We start from the raw sequence: 19647 nt of genomic DNA, 5'->3' as shown, positions 1-19647 counted from the left end.
AAAAAAAAAAAAAAAAAAGATATCCTCACTCTGCTCCCATGTTTACCCCCAGCCACACTGATTCCCAACTACTTCCCAAATGCCTGGCACCTTCTGGGCCTCTCCGGCCCTCGTATTTTCTCTTCCTGCCTTCTCTGATTCCTCTGGAATCCTCCCCTTGACTTTCTTTTAGATCATTTATCATACAGCACCATAATTATTATTTAACTACAAGTCTCTCATGGACTGTAAACTCCCTGGGGTGACGGCTACCTTGAGCCCTGGCATCAGACATGAGGGTGGCACCCAGCAAGCTTGTGACAGCCTGGCTGAGCTCTGAAGCCTAGAGAAAGGCAGCAGAAGGTGGCAGCGATGTGTCAATCTCAGAAGACTAGGGAATGCTCCCCTGAGCCTCCGAGACAATTAGTGTCTCTCCTCATTCCTACTCTCATTCCTACAAACGCTTCTCTTAAAAGCCCCAGCTCTACTGCTCAAGGATGGACAGGTGAAGAGGAGACTCCTTGGCTTTCAAAAAGATGAACCAATTGCTAGCCATTCTACATGTAGCTTCATGCCTTCTAGTCTCTGAAATGCTGAATAGCCTTAGGAAGGGACAATGAAGCCATACCAATCACTATCTTTTTCTTTTTTTCTTTTCTTTTCTTTTTTTTTTAGAGACAGGTTATTGCTCTGTCACCCAGGCTGGAGTGCAGTAGTGCAATCACAGCTCACTGCAGCTTCAACCTCCTAGGCTCAAGTGATCCTCCCACTTCAGCCTTCCAAGTAGCTGGGTCCACAGGCACACACCACCATGCTTGGCTGATTTTTTATTTTTTTGTAAAGATGGGGTCTCCCCATGTTGCCCAGGCTGGTCTTACAGGCATGAACCACTGCACCTGGCCCACCAGCCACTATCTTGGTGGCCTTTTTCACTTTTGGCCAGGATCAGCTACTGGCTAGCTGTAGCAGCACAGGGAAGGAGAGGAGAGTGCTGCCTTCACTCCTTCCCAAGCTTGCCCCGGCGATAGGGGCCATGCCAGGCCAAAGCAGACGTCAATCTGCAAGCTTCATTCCCAACGTCCCATGGACACTAGTGCCTTTCGTTTCCTTGTGGCCTGTCCACTCCTGTTTGGACTTAGGGCTTCTCCTGCTGCTGCCCCAGAACCCACAACCTTCTAGAGGCTCCAGAAATAACTGTTTCTATCCAGAAGCTCCTTCTGACACTTCACTCCTTGTCTTCCAGCATCTCATGCAGATCGCCCTCCTCTGGGACTGAAGCTGCCCTTGCTTGCCAGGTCCACCTCTGCTCGACATGGGGAAGGGGCTATCAGGAAGCTGAACCTGCTCCCTGCTGGAATCACACTGTAGAGAGAAGCCCTCACTCTAACCCCCTGCAACAGGACACCTTGTGGGTCCTCAGCTCTCTGTCCCAGCTGGAGGTAAGTGGTATGGTGGAAATGATGAATCAGGGAGAGAGCTGATTGCAAGCTGAAGAGCTGTGGTGTGACTTCAGGACTGCCATGACACAACATAGAGGACACGGGAGGCCTGAGGCTCGGTGCTAGGCTGATTCAGGCCCCTGTGGAGCCTGGGGGAGTCAACATCCCTTCCTCACGGCCTATGCTCAGCAGCCCAGCTGTGCCTAGAGGACACAGACTGGAGCCTCGCTTCCCCTGCAGCCCTGACCGTGCATCGTCTCCCCTTCACACTATCCCACTCCCCAGCTACTATCCCTTCCCACTTGCCTCTGTCAGGGGACATGCCACGGTTACTTCCAGACCCCACTCCTGCTTTCTCCTGCAAGGATGCCCTGGTTCTCCTTGGAAGAATTCTCCCCTCACCTACTTCCAGTCAGTCTTGAAAGGGACAGACCCTCCCCTGGCAACAGAGAAGGGTTCTCACTGGTTAAAGTCAATCTGCAAAGTGTCCCCAACTCCAATACCCCATCCCCAAATCCCAGAAATGGTACTGGAGCTACAGAGAAATCTGCTCTCTATCCCCCCGGCTGTATTAACTGGGACTATGAGGTGGGCACCCGAGGCAGCCACTGTACTTGCCAGAGCAAAGGCTTGAGCTTCTGAGGTGAACAGCAGAGCAAAGGGGGTCTGAGTCTTGGTGGTCACCTCCTAGCCACTGGGTCAAGCTGAGGGCATCCTGACCAAACTGGCTCTCCTGACACACCGTGTGGGGGGCACTTGCTGGGAAGGCCCGGCCCCCACCCTGCAGCCTCCATGGCAGCCTGCCATGCAGTTCCCACTCTAAACCCAGCTCAAAACCCTTCTCAGGGCACTCATGCCACTTGTGTGCATGTAAGACTGCCTCTATCCCCCTTGCCAAAGCATGTGCTCCATGAGAACACGGGCTGGGTCTGCTTTGCTCCCTGTCCCTGAGAACCAAGCCTGACACACGGAGGGTGCGCTCCATCACTAACTAGGGATTGAAGAGAGGTCACAAGGATCAAGGGAACCACAGGACCTCAGGCTGGCAGGGACTTTGCAGTTAATCTGCATTTCTGCACACTGGAGTTCAGTGACCACTTCTAACAGGTTCTGGATAAATGTCCACTTCAGGGGCTCAGAACTACACAACCAGATTAGAGTGGCCCATAATCTCCATCCTGATGATCTAAGACATGGAGATCTTAAGTGTCTTAGACTGAGTGGTATTCAGGCACCCTGGGCCAGGGGGCACCAGACTAGTGGTTCTCAACCATGGCTCTTCTTGAGAAGCTCTTAGGGATTTTAGTAAAATACTGATGCTGTCCTTTTCATACACACAGATTCTGGGGTGGGCCCAAGCATTTGGGTTTTTAGAAGCTCCTGAGATGACTCAAATGGGCAGCCAGGATGCATAAGAAACACTGAGGTCTGGGTGCACCCAGACCTCTCACCAAGCCCTCCCCACAAGTGAGGCCCCATCTGAGGGCCCAGCTCAGACTCACAGGCCTGAGTGGGCACATGGGTGGTGGAGACAAGCTCTGGCCTCCCACAGTCACCTTGTTCTATCCAAACAACATTTGGTCAGCAGTCCCCAGGCCTGGCCCCAGGATGGCCCCTCCCTCTGAGATAAACAGACAGCCACTACAGCCAGTATGCAGGTCACAGGCAGCCATCAATGGCGAGAGACAGGGTAAAAGGCAGGCCTGAGGAGAGGGTGACTACATCCCCGAGTAGGGATGTCTGAGCCATGATTTCAAAAATACATAAGAGTTTGCCAGGCAGACAATGAGACACAATATAAAGATTAGGCATTTAAGGGAATCCAGGATGCCTGAGCCCCTGCAGAGGCCCTCACCAGAGTGGAGTCTCTGAGCTCTGCTCCGAGCCCCAAGTCCCTCAGGCTTTGCCTTTCTGACTTCAGCCGCTGCACACCCAGGCTGCCTACAAAAGTAGAATCTGTCCCCAGGCACGGTGGCTCATGCCTGTAATCTCACCACTTGGGGAGGCTGAGACGGGTGGATCACAAGGTCAGGAGTTCAAGACCAGCCTGGCCAATATGGTGAAACCCCGTCTCTACTAAAAATACAAAAAAATTAGCTGGGCATAGTGGTACACGCCCGTAATCTCAGCTACTCGGGAGGCTGAGGCTGAGGCAGGAGAATCGCTTGAACCTGGGAGGCAGAGGTTGCAGTGAGCCAAGATTGCGCCACTGCACTCCAGCCTGGGTGACAGAACGAGACTCCATCTCAAAAAAAAAAAATTTCTTTTTTTAAAGTAGAATCTGTCCTTCCATCTAGACGTACTCTCAGACAGTGAGGTTCTAGACACTGTTTAAACTAATAGGTTTATATCTTTAAGAGTTAACACAAGGCATTTTAACATTTCTGGAAAAACTTTTTTTTTTTTTTGAGACAGGGTCTCACTGTTGCCCAGGTTGGAATGCAGTGGCGTGGTCTTGGCTCACTGCAACCTCTGCCTCCTGGGTTCAAGTGATTCTCATGCCTCAGTCTCCCAAGTAGCTGGGATTACAGGCATGCACCACCCCACCTGGCTAATTTTTTGTATTTTTAGTAGAGACGGGGTTTCAGCACATTGGCCAAGGTCTCGAACTCTTGGCCTCATTTCTGCCAAACCTGGCCTCCTAAAGTGCTGTGATTACAGGCGTGAGTCACCGTGCCCGGCCAACATTTCTGGAAGAATTCTTTCTACCGTGAGCTCTGCAACATGTGCAATGTCTCCACTGCATGGGTTCTGAAGCACTCTCCATGAGCCAGCAGCATGCTGACCCACCATCCAGGACTCACGGACCAGGCTTCCACGTGAGAACCACACACTCCAGTGGAATGCCACCTGAAACTATTCCAGAGACGCTTCTGACACCTCCAGTTAGCTCTTATGGGCCCTGCTTCCCCTTTAGAATCTGCTATTAAAATAACAAACAAAAGCACTGCTAAGAATCTTAAAACTCAGCAACTGAGTTGGGCAACTGTATCATGCCCAATGTTGAAACTAACAAGTTTTGGCTGAGAAAGACTCTTTATTCTCTTTTTTTTTTGAGACAGAATCTTGCTCTGTCACCCAGGCTGGAGTGCAATGGCGCAATTTCAGCTCACCGCAACCTCCACTTCCCAGGTTCAAGCAATTCTCCTGCCTCAGCCTCCCAAGTAGCTGGGACTATAAGTGCGTACCACCACACCCAGCTAATTTTTGTATTTTTAGTAGAGATGGGGTTTCACCATGTTGGTCAAGGATGGTCTTGATCTCTTGACCTCATGATCCACCCGCCTCAGCCTCCCAAAATACTGGGATTGCAGGCGTGAGCCACCGTGCCCAGTCAAGAACCTCTTACTCTTATAGATTGCATAGACAAAGTTGGTCACAGCTCAGATAGCTTTGAACACAGAGTGAAGTATGTGCTTGGATCAAACCCTGACCACCTCCAAATCATCCAAGTAATCATGGACAAGCTGTTTGGCACGGGTGGGCTCTGCGCAGTTTGCATTCTGCAAGTGACACTGAGGACCCATGTGTGTATAGGACACCACAAACTGCTGGGCTAAATTCAGACTATACAAATGGGCAAAGCCTCCCAGACACATACACAGTCCCATGGCCAGTGTGACCTTCTTTGCTGTGTGCGGGGGAGTCGTGGAAGGCCACACACTGTGGCACCTTGCTTTCTTCCAATGTGACTTGGAGACAAAGTCACAAAGTCATCAGCGTTCCCTGAGGGCCAGCTGTGCCCTCAGGGAACGCTTGCTGGCTCGGGGAGGCGCTGGACATGCTCCTCCTCTATGAATGGATAGTAGATCTGCTGCAAGGCTTCTCTCTGTGCTCTCCCTCTCCATGTCCTCGGCAGGGTCCAGGCCATGCCACATACCCAATCAATAAATGCTTGTTGAAAGCTCAAGTGAATGAGAGGAAACGAAGATGGAATCAAGGTTTGAAAGATCAAGCGGTTTCCGGCCTCTTCCTCTGTGGGGCCCATTCACAGGGAGCCTGTGTCCCAGTCGCCTCCCACCCGCCAGCCTGGCTCATCCCGAGCCTCACAGATGCATATTCATGTGCACAGGGAGGCAGTCACAACTGGAGGGTCACAGAAGAACTGAGCTGTGCAGAGGTCACCAACAAGCCAGCAGCACCACCTGCTGCTGCCAGGGCGGAAGACAGTCTCTGTCCCAGCCCAGGCAGTGGGCGGGAGTGCAGAGAGAGGGCTCCAGCCAGCCAAGGTCTTCTGAATCAGCAGGCTGTGAGCCCTCCTCAGACCAGGTGGCTGCTTTGTGGGTCTGGAACAGAGGAGGAAGTGCCCCACTGACCTGGCAGGCTCCAATCTCCCTCCTTTCAGCCCTGAGCATTTCCTCCCAAGGCCACTTGGCCAAGCTGCTCCTAGTGCTGCTTGGAAAAAATTGGTAATGATGGGGTTCACTACAAATGGTGGCTTTCAAAACAGTGTTTCTTTCATCCAGAGGGCACAGCTAACAGTGTTATGGGAAGGGACTCCAATCTTTCTAATTTATGAATGCGTCTCAGGATGGAGGGGTGACCCTGAAAATGTGCACCATTGGATTTAACTAGATGCTAAACAATAAATCCAATACCACACTCTTGCTCTGAGGCTATGCTGATGGAATGTGGAAGCAGAGGGTGTGCTAACATGCTTCAGTGAATGCAGGAGCTAGCAGAGGGCCATTCTCCTGCAGAGCTGGTCAACACTACCACTGAGAATTATAAGAATCTCAGAATTCAAATAAATCACTGTGATTTTAATGTATTTTTCTACTGAAAGCAGAGTGCCAGAACTGCAAAAACACCCCTATGAACATCACTAGGCTGCTTAGTAAATGACGGTACAGCGTGGTACTGTTTAGAATTCCTAATGATGCCTAAAAATGCTCATGACACTACAAATTGAAATATACACATACACACACATATAATTATATATACAATATACCTTCAACTAAGTAAAAACATAGTGCCCATAAAAAAGACAGGAAGCAGACAAGCTAACATTTTAAGAGTGGCTCTCTCTCCATATTGGAATTTGTGGTGACTTTTCCAGGACATGCCAGGGCCACAGAAGGGCCTCGCAGCAGTCCAGGATGGTATGACAAGTACAGGACATGGTGCCATAAGCACTGAGCCTGCCCCAAAACTGCTAACAATGTCTCTGGGCTTTAGTGGCCTGTCTCCTCCCCAAGTCACTAGTAATGATGCCAAGTGCATCAGAACCAAGAAGGTCCTAGGTTGGGCCAAGTGGCAAGAGATGGCAAACTGGCAGTCAATAAGCCACATGTGCCCATCCTCAGTTAGCTTTTAATTAGCTCCAACCATATTCTTAATTTTTAAAATTCACAGCCAACATTTAAACACTAATAGATTACAAAAATCCAGGTTTCTATCTGTTCTTTAAAAAAACTGGATTCGGCCGGGCGCGGTGGCTCAAGCCTGTAATCCCAGCACTTTGGGAGGCCGAGACGGGCGGATCACGAGGTCAGGAGATCGAGACCATCCTGGCTAACACGGTGAAACCCCGTCTCTACTAAAAATACAAAAATTAGCCGGGCGAGGTGGCGGGCGCCTGTAGTCCCAGCTACTTGGGAGGCTGAGGCAGGAGAATGGCGTAAACCCGGGAGGCGGAGCTTGCAGTGAGCTGAGATCTGGCCACTGCACTCCAGTCCGGGCGATAGAGCGAGACTCCGCCTCAAAAAAAAAAAAAAAAAAAAACTGGATTCATAAGAGCCAAAATGTGGCAACAGCCCAAATATCCATCAACTGCTGAATGGTTAAACAAAGTGTTATATATCCATGCAATGGAATATTACTTATCCACAGAAAGTCATGAAGGACTGACACATGGTATAACATCGATGAACCTCGAAAACATGATGCTAAACAAAATAAGCCAGGCACAAAAGCCCAACATAGCCCATAACTCCATTTCTACAAAATGTCCAGAGAGGCGAATCCCTGGAGATAGAAAGCACATCAGTGGTTGCCAGGGGCTGGGTATGCGGTTTCTTTCTGGGGTGATGGAAATGTTCTGGAATTAAACATCTGATGGTGGCTGCACAACATTGTGAATGTGCTGAAAACCAGTCAAGTGTCCACTTTAAAATGGTTGAAATAGGCCAGGCGTAGTGCCTCATGCTTGTAATCCCAGCACTTTGGGAGACCGAGGCAGGCGGATCACTTAAGGTCAGGAGTTTGAGACCAGTTCGGCCAACATGGTGAAACCATGTCTCTACTAAAAATTTAAAAACTAGCCAGGTGTGGTGGTGGGCGCCTGTAATCCCAGCTACTCAAGGAGGATGAGGCAGGAGAATTGCTTGAACCTGGGAGGCGAAGGTTGCAATGAGCTAAGATTGTCCCACTGCACTCCAGCCTGGGCGACAGTGAGACTCTGTCTCAAAAAAGAAAAACAGGCCGGGCGCGGTGGCTCAAGCCTGTAATCCCAGCACTTTGGGAGGCCAAGATGGGCGGATCACGAGGTCAGGAGATCGAGACCATCCTGGCTAACACGGTGAAACCCCGTCTCTACTAAAAATACAAAAACTAGCCGGGCAAGGTGGCAGGCGCCTGTAGTCCCAGCTACTCGGGAGGCTGAGGCAGGAGAATGGCGTAAACCCGGGAGGTGGAGCTTGCAGTGAGCTGAGATCCAGCCACTGCACTCCAGTCCGGGCGACAGAGCGAGACTTCGCCTCAAAAAAAAAAAAAAAAAAAGAAAAGAAAAACAAAAGGTTGAAATGGTGAATTTTATCTCAAGTTCTTAAAATTTGGGAGGGCAGATTCACATGGGCAGCATTCCTAGGTGAAGCAGCAGCCCACCAGGCCCACCAAGCTGCCCCCATTCATTAGGGAAGACTCCCCCACTCACACTCCCTGGACTCCTGTACCGAGTCTCACCCCAGGGTGCTCTCAACACAGTATTGCTATTACACTGTGTTCCTAGAGGGTCAGGTCAGGTCCCTGGCTCAGCCCAGGACACTTGGGTCCAGGGCATAGCCCTGTCCACCAGCCAAAAGAAGCGCTGGGCATAACTTGGTCATTTAAAGATATTTCGAGATTTTTGTCTCTCCTGACTGGGAAAAACTTACCCCTGGTAAACAAGTCAAACAATATAAAAAGGTAAAGTGTGAAAACTAAGCCTCCTTCCCACCACTCTGATCCCCAATCCCCTCCCCAGAATTTAACTCTATTAAACCCACCTGGCTCCTGGTGTGACCATTTTCTTTACAGGGCACTAAGATAGCTATCCAACAGTTTAATGAACGGTCTTTCCTGAAAACATCCTAACCATAACTTCCGGTGGCCATCACTTCACAGACTAATCATTCTTCAGATTTAAAAATAAAGCCAAAGCCACTGTCTGAAAGGGTCTGCCAGCCCTGGGGCACCACAGTCCCCATGTGTGGTGGTAAAACCTTACCACAGGCTCCCTGGGGGTACCACACACAGGTGACAAACCCTGTGAACCAACCTCTTGAGCTGCCCTGGAACTGGCCTTCAGTGAATGAAAGCTGTCGGCAATTTTGCCTGGGGCTTTTCCCAAGGCCCAGAGGGCTCCTGCCAAAGTGGGTATGAGGCCCTGCCTGGGTTGCAGAGGCCACCATCAAGCTATCAGAACTCACCACATGCTAAAGGGCATTTGGGGCTGACAGTGTCTTCTGGACCAAGTCCAAGCACTTTGTAAGGCTGAGCATAGGCCCTGAGTGATCTGGGCCCTTCTCCCCTGCTTCCCGGTTCACATAGGCTGGTTGCATCTGCACCCACTCCACCACTCTGTACCCCTCTGCTTCTCACACTCTGAGTCTCCTGCAGGGAACTCCCTGCCTCTTGGTGCCTGGCCACCTTCCCTTCCCTGGGGACTCGACAGAAATAGCCTTCCTCCAAAATGCTTGCCTCACACTCCCTGGACTCCTGTACAGAGTCTCATCTCATCCCAGCATGCTCTCAAACAACCTCCATCAAGGCCTGGACTACAGAGTACTGCTATTACACTGTGTTCCTGTCCTGCCTGCTCCTGAGCAGGGCCTTGCCAACAGACAACAGAGACAATAATCACCTGTTGTCTCAGGGGTCATGCACAGCAGAACACAGCCTGTCGTTTGGTACATTTTAGCAAACATCTAAGGAACCAAGTTGAACACGAGACGGTTCTGAAAGAAACAGACTCCAGGAGATATAGGCAAGATGCCACAAAATATACAAAGTTCCCAAACAAAAAGCCCACAGGTCAGCCATGCCCAGTAGGGTTTAGTGTACCAGGAGGGGCCCCCCAGGGCACCAGACCAGGAAGCCTTCACAAAGCCTGCTGGGCCATGCTCTTGCTCAGTGATTAAGAAACTCGTGGGCCCATATCAAACCAGTTGTGTCATGCTCACATTTTGAACTTCCCACCATAATTCCTCTTACATCTCATGTTAAGCAAAACTTTAAAATATTCATTTGGCCTATTAAACGGATTTTCTACTGCTTTAACTAACAAGCAGAATTATAGCACATGTATCCCCTTTTCATCAACAGTGGCGGTAAGCACATCATAATTTCCAGCTAATTACAGCAGCTTGATTTGGATGCTCCACGCTGTGTATTATGGTTCCTTCAGCTGGGGCGCTGAGTGCAATGCTGAGGTTGAAAGAGGTGAAACGTGTCCCAGAGAAGGCACAAGGCATTCCTGATGCAAGTGGGAGGCTGAGGTGAAGTTGACTTTCCTTCTCCCAAAGCAGAAAACCACTCAAAACAAAGAGAGAGCATGATGCCACCATCCTCACGGAGGAGGGCAAGGGCCAGTTGGATGTAACTGATGAGGGCTAGAGGAGCCCTCTAGCCCTGGTCCACAATGGACCAGACCCAAGTGGGTGAGAGACAGCAAGAAGCACTACCCTGCCCCTCACCCATCCAGCAGGCAAGCATGGGAGACCAGTAATGGGGTCTTTACCAAATGATGGCCAGGGGTCTGAAGTACTCGCAGGAGCTGCTGGCCCGCCCCAGGGGTTGGTCTGGTTAGTGGAGGCCGATGGGCCCCAGGGCTCCGCTTTCTGGGCTGCAAGGCCTGAGCTGGGGAGAGCATCCATTAAATCCAACAGCGTAGTCTGCTGTGGGAGAGAGCCGTGCTTTTAAGACAAAGAGAAGGGGATAGGTTTTACTATGCTACAGTTACAGCAAATACTCATGAACTAGCCATAAATATCACCCACCCGTGCCTCGTTCTGCAGTGAAGCCCTCTAGGAGGGGCTGAGAAGAACTTGGAAACTGAGCTGTCCCATCTTCCTCCCCATCCGGCCAGCTCTCCAGTCACAACAAGCTATTTACTGTTTGCCAAACCCCCCACCAGACTTCACAGATCTCAGGGCTCCACAGACTTTTCCAGGCTAACCCTGGCTTCTGCCTGGGCTGTGGACATCCTCCAAAACGCCATCCCTCCCACCTGCCAGTCACTATTGAGGACCAGCCTGAGGGCCCTCCTCCTGGGATCGCCTGCATGCTCCCTACTCTCAAGACCACCCCATGTGTCATCAGGGATCATCACCATCATCCAGTCAGGAGCCAGGGGATCCACAGGCCTCAGCAGCACTGTAACAGGGGAGGCCAATGGAGCCCTGGGGCCTGTGGAGGGAGGAGGGGTCTGGGTCTTGACAGGATGATGATGAGCTTGTCAAAAGCACAGCCATGTCCTGGTCATCTCTACATCAAAGCAGGAAGCCTGGCACAGTGATGAGGAGGCAACCAGCACTACTGGAGGCACACCCTGCCGCAGGAAAGCGTTTCGCAGCCCCTGGCATGTAGCTCACTTGACAGCTGCCACAGCCACAGAAGCAGGAGGCAAGCGCTATCATCACCTTCATTTTACAAACGAGCAGACTGGGGCACTGGGACGTTAAGTGTCTCCTGGTTAGTTCAGGTGTGTTTTCAGTCACCTGCTCACCTAGCCCTCGCCCACTACCGGCATGAGGGTTATTTGCTGAGGTTGGAGAACTCACTGTGCATCACGCCAACAAGGCAGGTCAGGTGGGGGACACTGAGGCAACAACTACAGGACAGGGTGAAACATCTACCCTCCCAGCAAGCTCTTACCTCTTTCTTTTTTGGAATTTTAACTGTGTCCCTTCGGCTTTCTTCCAGGGCCATCTGTAATCTGAGGTCATCACCCCGCCTGAGGCGTTCTTCCTGTAGAGGGACAATGCAAACTGGTAATTGTAATAACATCACTGTACAGAACAAAGCCACACTGGCCAGAAACAGGAAATGCACATTGTATGATGTAGTATTTCAAAGGAAGATTTCAAAACTACTTGTAAAACACAATTACTTTCAAATCCCAAATGTGTGTGTACCCAGAAGGCTCCTCCCTCATTGCGACTCCTGTGACTTCGACCCCCTTGGGGTCACACCAGGGAGACTACGGCTCAGGTACCACCAAAATGGGGAAAGAGAATGCTTAATCTAAAATATTTTTTTCTCGAAATGAAAGTGGCTTTATAAATTCTTTCTACTTATAGAAGCAATACGTGTCCTTATAAAACAAATCTGACAACCCAAAAAGGAATTAGAAAGAAGATAAAAATCACGTATCATTCCACCTCCACTGTGTATGCTTCCGGAAAATGGCTGCATATTTCTATGATTCCTAACAGAAATGATTCACTATCTTTATTTAAGGCAAAGTCACCATATGCAAAAGACAGGGTTGTCCTAAGCTTTTATATAATATAATAATTAAACATAAATAATATATTCCTTGTATTTTTTTCTTTTCTTGTTTTTAAGAGACAGGGTCTCATGATATTACCCAGACTGGCACACAGTAGCTATTCAAAGGGACAATCCCACTACTGATCAGCACAGGAGTTTGAACTTGCTCCCTTATATTTTATTATAAATATTAACTAAAATGGGCTCAAACTGTCCGTCTGTCTCTGTGTTTCTCAGTGGATGCTACCATGCACCTTCTTCCTGGGCTGCCGGCCATGGAGCCTCATGCATCCACGTGGGCAGTTACTGGCGGCCTGTTTCCCACTGCAGGGAAGGAGAGGCCACAACTGAGACTGACCGCTGTTACTGAGCTTTAGAATATTGCCAGTTATAGACACACAAACAATGCCGGGAAAAACCTGTCTGTACTCAAATCTACCTATCCCTAGTATCCCTCGCTGAACACCAACTTCTAACAGAGGAGAGGAATCCCTGTGCTGCCCCGGTCCCATCTACCTTTTTTAATCAAAGGTCAGTGGACACATTCCTGATAACTGCAACCAAAGGCATGACAATTTGTAAGGCCACTCTAATTGCTCCTTTCCCTCCTCCCTATTGTAAAGTAATGCATGCTTACTAAAGAAAAATGGGGGCCAGGCGCAGTGGCCCACGACTGTACTCTCAGCACTTTGGGAGGCCAAGGTGGGCAGATCAGTTGAGGTCAGAAGTTCGAGACCAGCCTGACCAACATGGTGAAACCCTACCTCTACTAAAGATACGAAAATAAGCCGGACATGGTGGGACGCACCTGAAATCCCAGCTACTCGGGATGCTGAGGCATGAGAATCACTTGAACCCAGGAGGCGGAGGTCGCAGTGAGCCAAGATTGCACCACTGTACTCCAGCCTGGGTGACAGAGCAAGACTGTCAAAAAAAAAAAAAGAAAGAAACAAAGAAAAGGAGAAGAGAGAAGAGAAAAGAAAAGGAGAAGAAAGAAAACAGAAAAGAAAAAAAGAAAAGAGAAAAATGGGACCTGAAAAAAATTAAAACTATACATACTTCTGTCATTGAAACACAAGCACTCTCATTTCACGAGCATTTTTTTCCAGTCTTTGTTTTCCTGCAAATCTCTTGCTACAGGCCACCAAAGTGCTTGGCAGGGGCTAGGCTGGCTCCTGCCCCTCAGGCCTGCATCCCTGTGCCCACTCTGCATGTCACCCTTCAAGGAGCCTGTGCAGGCTCAGCTCACTCAGGGAAAGCCCAGACATGGCTGTGTCTGCACAAGTGTTTCTGGGAAGCATTTTTAACTGGTTTCTCTCCTTGGCAATGACTTCCTAGAAAATCTTTCCTAAATGTAACTTTGCATGGGATCCCTCCCTGACTGGGAGGGACACAGGGTGACAAGGATACACACTGATGGCAGCACGAAATGCCATCTCAGCAAGCATATCTGAAATGTTTTGGAGACAGGGCTGTGTCTGCCATCATCCTCCCAGTGAGCCACACTCCACCCCGAGCATGGGCAGTCAATGCAGTGCAGACATGCCTGGGGCACTGACCTGCTCAGCCACTTCTCTGCTCATGGCAAGTGCCAGCTGCAGCTGAAGCTCCTCTTCTCCACTAGTCTGGGGCCGGGCTTGCTCCAGCTCGGAGGACACTCGTGGGGAGGTGGCTGTTGAGGAAGACCAAGTTATCACATGCAAAAGACAAGGCTGATACAGCTCCTGCATAGCAGTTTCCTGGGCAGACCACATCCCATTCCCATTTCAAACCCACAAGGTCCAGCAGTAGCCCAACAATGCAGGCAGAGGAAAGGAAAGGCTTACAAATATTTGAATGTTAAAATAAGTGACAGCCAAATGTAGCTTCCCAAACACAGAAGCCCCCTGGTACCGACCAAGAGAAGATGCCTTTGAGTGTGCAAGCCCCAGCCATCAGACCTCACAAGGATCAGAACCTCAGTCTTCACTGCAGATCTCCAGTGCTCCAAAAATGGAACTAACTCAAGCTGGACGAAAGAGCATCCTTCAAACTGGTGCAGGGCATCTGGAGACCAAAGACTCCACTCCAGGCACACCAACGCTCAAGAGTTGACTTTTGAGGCCAGGCGCGCTGGCTCACGCCTATAATCCCTGCACTTTGGGAGGCCGAGGTGGGCAGATCACAAGGTCAAGAGATTGAAACCATCCTGGCCAACATGGTGAAATGCCGTCTCTACTAAAACTGCAAAAATTAGCTGGGTGTGGTGGCGTGTGCCCGTAATCCCGGCTAGCAGGAGAATCGCTTAGAGACCCGGGAGGCAGAGGTTGCAGTGAGCTGAGATCTCACCACTGCACTCCAGCCTGGTGACAGAGCGAGACTCTGTCTCAAAAAAAAAAAAGAGTTGACCTTTGCCTCTGATAATGTTACTATGAGATCATGGAAAATGAAGCCTGCCCATTTCTGCAGTGACCCCAAACATTTTCGTTTTGTAAGCAGCTTTGTACACTGATTAGAAAAAAATAGAGATAAAAATGCAGACACACATGCAGACACTTTTGCTGTGCACTTAGCTAGTTTAAATACTTCTAAGCAGCTCCTGGAAAGACAGTTTTTACTGAATGAATAAGATGTGAAGTCGTAGCTGATGTAACAAACCCCACTGGAGTCTTGACATTCACACCATAAACCATGGTGCTGGGTGCTGGGACTTACACAGTCATTAGGATATCTCATGGATCAGGAAATCTAAATGCCTCCAGAAATTATTGTAGAGTTTTGGAAGTATGTGCCAACCTCTGCCCCATTTCAGGAAGGATCCATAGCTTCTCTAAAACCCTCAGAGCAAAATCTGCCCACTGAGAGATTTGGAGCTATTGCTTTAGATGGTTCTTCGCCCTGTCCTCCTCCTGGGTCTTGTGCATGCTGTTCCCTCAGCGCACCCACCTCCTCTTTCGTATTCAGAGCTCGGCTTCCCCGACCTGGTCCTTCCCGTCCATCCTGATGCTGTGTCAGACTCTGCACCTCTGCACCTCTCCCTTGTAGCACTCACCCTTGGCTGACAAACACCTGTTGGGTGGAGACTTACATGCAAGAATGGACAGGTGCATGCACAGGTCGATAGATGGACAGATGGACAACTACAAAATTCAATTTCATGGTTAACGGGTCATTTTAAAATGTTCTAATTTGCCGGGCATGGTGGCTTATGCCTGTAATCCTAGCACTTTGGGAGGCTGAGGCGGATCACCTGAGGCCAGGAGTTCTAGACAAGCCTGGCCAAAATGGTAAAACCCGGTCTCTACTGAAAATACAAAAATTAGCTGGGTGTGGTGGCGGGCGCCAGTAATCCCAACTACTTGGGAGGCTGAGGCAGGAGAACTGCTTGAACACAGGAGGCAGAGGTTGCAGTGGGCCAAGATCAAGCTACTGCACTCTAGCCTGGGCAAAAGAGCAAGATTCCATCTCAAAAAATAAATAAGTGTTCTAACTGTGTATTAGTTTACTTCCTTCTTTCATTACATCTATTTTAGGAAACCTAACTAGCAGGATTCACTCACCTAGGTGTTGCTTCTGCCTTACTTTCCAGTCTAAATTTGATTCTTATGGTTTTTCTCTTTGAAAGAAACTAAAAGGTTGGGAATAATTCTTGACAAAGGAGGCTTTCAGATGGCTGGGACACAGCTATCTTGAATAAAACAGGGGAAGAGGCCTAAATGCAATTCAGGCCACAGATGTGATCCACAGAAGAACCAGGGCAGGCAGCAAGAGGCTGCTTCTGGGCAGAGGGCTGAGGTGGGGCCGGGCAGGAAACTGGGAATTTCTCTACCATGTGAGGTTGCCAAGCAGAGGCATCACCCTGTCATGAAATTCTTAAAGACACACAAAACATATAGCAATAAATTTACTTTGGAACAGACCGGGCGCAGTGGCTCACGCCTGTAATCCCAGCACTTTGGGAGGCCGAAGCAGGTGGATCACGAGGTCAGGAGATCGAGACCATCCTAGCTACGAGGTCAGGAGACTGAGAACATCCTAGCTAACATGGTGAAACCCCATCTCCACTAAAAATACAAAATAAATTAGCCAGGCGTGATAGTGGGCGCCTGTAGTCCCAGCTACTCAGGAGGCTAAGGCAGGAAAATGGTGTGAACCCGGGAGACGGAGCTTGCAGTGAGCCGAGATCGCGCCACCGCACTCCAGCCTGGGCGACAGAGTGAGACTCTGTCTCGAAAAGAAAAAAAGAAAGAAAAAGAAAATTACAGCTATAAAAACACAAATGTATTTTTCTAAATAAAATCAAGTCAAATCCCATCCTAGTGTTATCGCCCAATTACATTTCCCAAAGAAATAAAGTTATATTTCTTCAGATAAAGTTAGAGGGTAATGAAAAGTCCTCAATCCACCTTAACAACTTGATTTCTTAATAATACACCAAAACAAAAAGTATTTTTTTTGTGGGCTTTGTTCCTAAACTTCACCTATGCCAATCAGAACTCTCAAGTTTGGGCTTTTCTATGTTCAAAAAGATGTCACCATCCACATAGAAGAGAATAAAGGAAGCCAGACAGTTCCAGGGGACTCTTCTCAGTTGAACAGGGCACTCCCATCCAAATCATTAACCACTCCAGCCACCTGTTCCCAGCCTCTTTCCTGATAAGGAATCTCTGAGGGTTGGTTCACAAAACCCTTGCTTTATAATATTGCACTTCTGACACATTTCATTTACTACCAAATGGAAACCACAAATGAATCAAGTAGAAGGCTCATATCCCACCCCACCCCGAAAAACGTGCTCTGGAAAACAAGCCCCATCCTAGCAGGGTAGCTGGTACTGGGTTGCACAGCTACAGTGACTGATACAGCCAGGTTGGAGGGGGAGAGTGGGCGCGGGAATCTGAACTGGACCTGCTGGAGAAGTGAGGCCTCCTTTGTCCTCTGAGCTTTCTAGCACATCTGCAAGGCCAGACTAGCTTCAAATGCAAACGTACATGTTTATGTCTACCATAACTGACACTGTTAACAATAATGCACAGCTGACACATACCAGCTCACCACTTCATAGCTCACCACATCAATGTGGAAATTAAAGACAAAGGGTATTCCCCTGAATGTTGTGGTTTTCATAAACGGATGTACAGCTTTCAGTTCTGCAGATGGCAGAATTCTTGGCCACCAATCACTGAACATCAGCTGAGCTACACACAGCGGGTCTGAACTTCGAGGGAGGATTCCAGCAGAGATATTCTTGCCTTGGTGACAGCAACTCAGCTCCACAAAGGGCCTCTTGTGCCCATGCACATGACAGTGAACACAGATGTCGTTGTGAGACAGGCCTGAATGGGCCCTTCTGACCACCTGAGCCTGGCTTTGGCTCTGCTCTGAGGATCTGAAGGTTCAGAGCTCACAGGCATCAAGGGAAAAAGCAAGTGCTAGGGGATGTGCCACTCACTCATTGTTGCAGGTTGCTTTCTTTCCAGATACTCACTGGAAGGAAGAACGGGAATTGTTCGTTTAAGCTCATCACTAAAGTTGCACCAAATGCATGGCCCTTCTCCCATGAAGGCGGCCTTTTGCATTATGAATCCCACTGGAAGAGCTCCAAGTCTTCACTTGCTGTGGCCAAGAACTGCAACCGCAGGTAGGCCTTATTTCTATCCTTTCCAGTCTGTCACACTGGCTGAGAAAAACCCTAAGCGGGAGAGGCTGAGTAGGAAGGCTAGAAAAGCCCAACATTTCCCTCAAAATACAATCTAAAAAGAAGACCAAGAAAAGTCTCCCAACTCAGGCAGACAAGGGTCTCTCCCACTCAAGTCTACCCTGTCTGCTCCAGGGACTGCCCAGCAGAGCCTGGGTGCCTGTACTCTGTGCTAAGGGAGAGACATCCTTTCCCAAATGTGCTCCTAAAACAAAGGGTGAAAGATTTTCTAATAAAGATGCTTCAGTGGGCCACTTTCAGGTAACTGTGAAAGAAGGCAATCGAGTTGGTAGAAAATCAGGAAATTGATTCTTATCAACTACATTTTGCAATTTTCCTAGAAAGTACAGAAGCAGCATCTGCCAGCCACACAGTGCTGATTAAAGAGCCTCCTCTAATCTGCATGGATAGGTCAAGGAGAAAGAAAGCGGCAGTTACAAAAAACCCAAATGTACGCTAGGCGTGGTGGCTCATGCCTGTAATGATGTCACAGCACTTTGGGAGACCGAGGTGGGTGGATCACTTGAGGCCAGGAGTTCCAGATCAGCCTGGCCAACCAGGGCAAAACCCCGTCTCTACTAAACATACAAAATTTAGCCAGGTGTGGTGGCACGTGCCTGTAGTCCCAGCTACTCAGGAGGTTAAGGCATGACAATCACTTGAACTAGGGAAGTGGAGGTTGCAGCGCGCCAAGATCGCACCACTGCACTCCAGTCTGGGCAACACAGCAAGACTGTCACCAAAAAAAAAACAAAAACAAAACAAAACAAAAAAACAAAAACCCCGCAAGTGTATTTTTACATTTTACAGCACGTGGGACAGGATTCTACCATCAAATGGCTCTGTGCAGTGGGCAGCATGACTGCACAGGTACGTGAGCATCACAGACCCTGTGGGGAAGGCAGGGTGAGGTCCTGGTCTTCGTATGTTCCTGGGCCTAGTCTGGCAATGCTGGGTACACAGGCATGTATGACAACTCAGCAAAAATGAAAGGTGGCCAGGCTTGGGGGGCATGAGAAGACCCCACGTGGGCCCAAGCGCTGCCACCACTTCTCACACCCTGTGCATGTCAGCCAAGAGAAGACCAGATAGTGGAAAGAGCACTGGATGGACGAATCTTGTCTCCACCACTGACCAGCAGCGGGAGTCCATGTGATAGCCTGATCTCTTTGAGCTTCTGCTCCCACATCAGTGAAATGAAGACAGTGGGGTCTGTGGGAGGTAAGCAACTGACCTACAAAGGGATCAGGAGTGCCAGGATGCAGGTGGCTCTTCCCTGTAGATTCCAGCCCTGTCCTGAGCTGGTGCTCTGTCCTCCATCCATGAAGACCAGACCACCTGAGGGTTAAGCTCTGTCAGGCACCCAACCCTCCACCTCACACACAGAAAGCATGGCCCTTCCCAGGCCTCCAAGGAACAGGCCTGGGGCTGCTTTCTCCTGGGCTGGCCTACTTCGAGGGAGGGGCTAGGGAGCCAGCGCTGAGCCCAGGGTCAGCGTCTACTGTCCAGTAGTCAGTTCTCCAGTCCAGCTAAGTTCCTTCCTCGTTACTGAACAGCAGCAAAGCGCTTCCTCAATGTGGTGACAGTATCCTGTGGTTCCAGGGGCCACTTCCTGAATCAGCAATTATCTTGGCTACTGAGGACATTCCCACCACTTCTCAACACAGGAGAGCCTCCAGAGCCCTCACTTTACCTCCCTGCAGGGAGGGGCTGGGAAGGTTGCTTTTAGTCCAATGAGGCAAATCATAAAAAAGTTAAGTTCAGATTACACCAGGTAATTTTTTTTTTTTTTTTTTGAGACGGAGTCTCGCTCTGTCACCCGGGCTGGAGTGCTGTGGCCGGATCTCAGCTCACTGC

General features: G+C 49.5%; 1 protein-coding gene across 1 annotated transcript in view; it reads right to left on the bottom strand.

Moving 5' to 3' along the window:
• Positions 1–19647, bottom strand: part of EPN2 (epsin 2) — a 62613-nt gene that overhangs the window by 14508 nt on the left and 28458 nt on the right. The window contains exons 5-7 of the mRNA XM_011955012.1: positions 13673–13785; positions 11496–11588; positions 10360–10534 (exon numbers count right to left, since the gene is read on the bottom strand). Coding sequence (XP_011810402.1) covers positions 10360–10534; positions 11496–11588; positions 13673–13785 — 381 coding nt within the window. The remainder of the gene's footprint in view (positions 1–10359; positions 10535–11495; positions 11589–13672; positions 13786–19647) is intronic.

Source organism: Colobus angolensis, unplaced genomic scaffold (assembly GCF_000951035.1).
Source record: "Colobus angolensis palliatus isolate OR3802 unplaced genomic scaffold, Cang.pa_1.0 Scaffold392, whole genome shotgun sequence".
NCBI classification, from domain to species: domain Eukaryota; kingdom Metazoa; phylum Chordata; class Mammalia; order Primates; family Cercopithecidae; genus Colobus; species Colobus angolensis.
The sequence above is the reverse complement of the archived record's forward strand: the minus strand, read 5'-3'. Positions and strand labels throughout refer to the sequence as shown.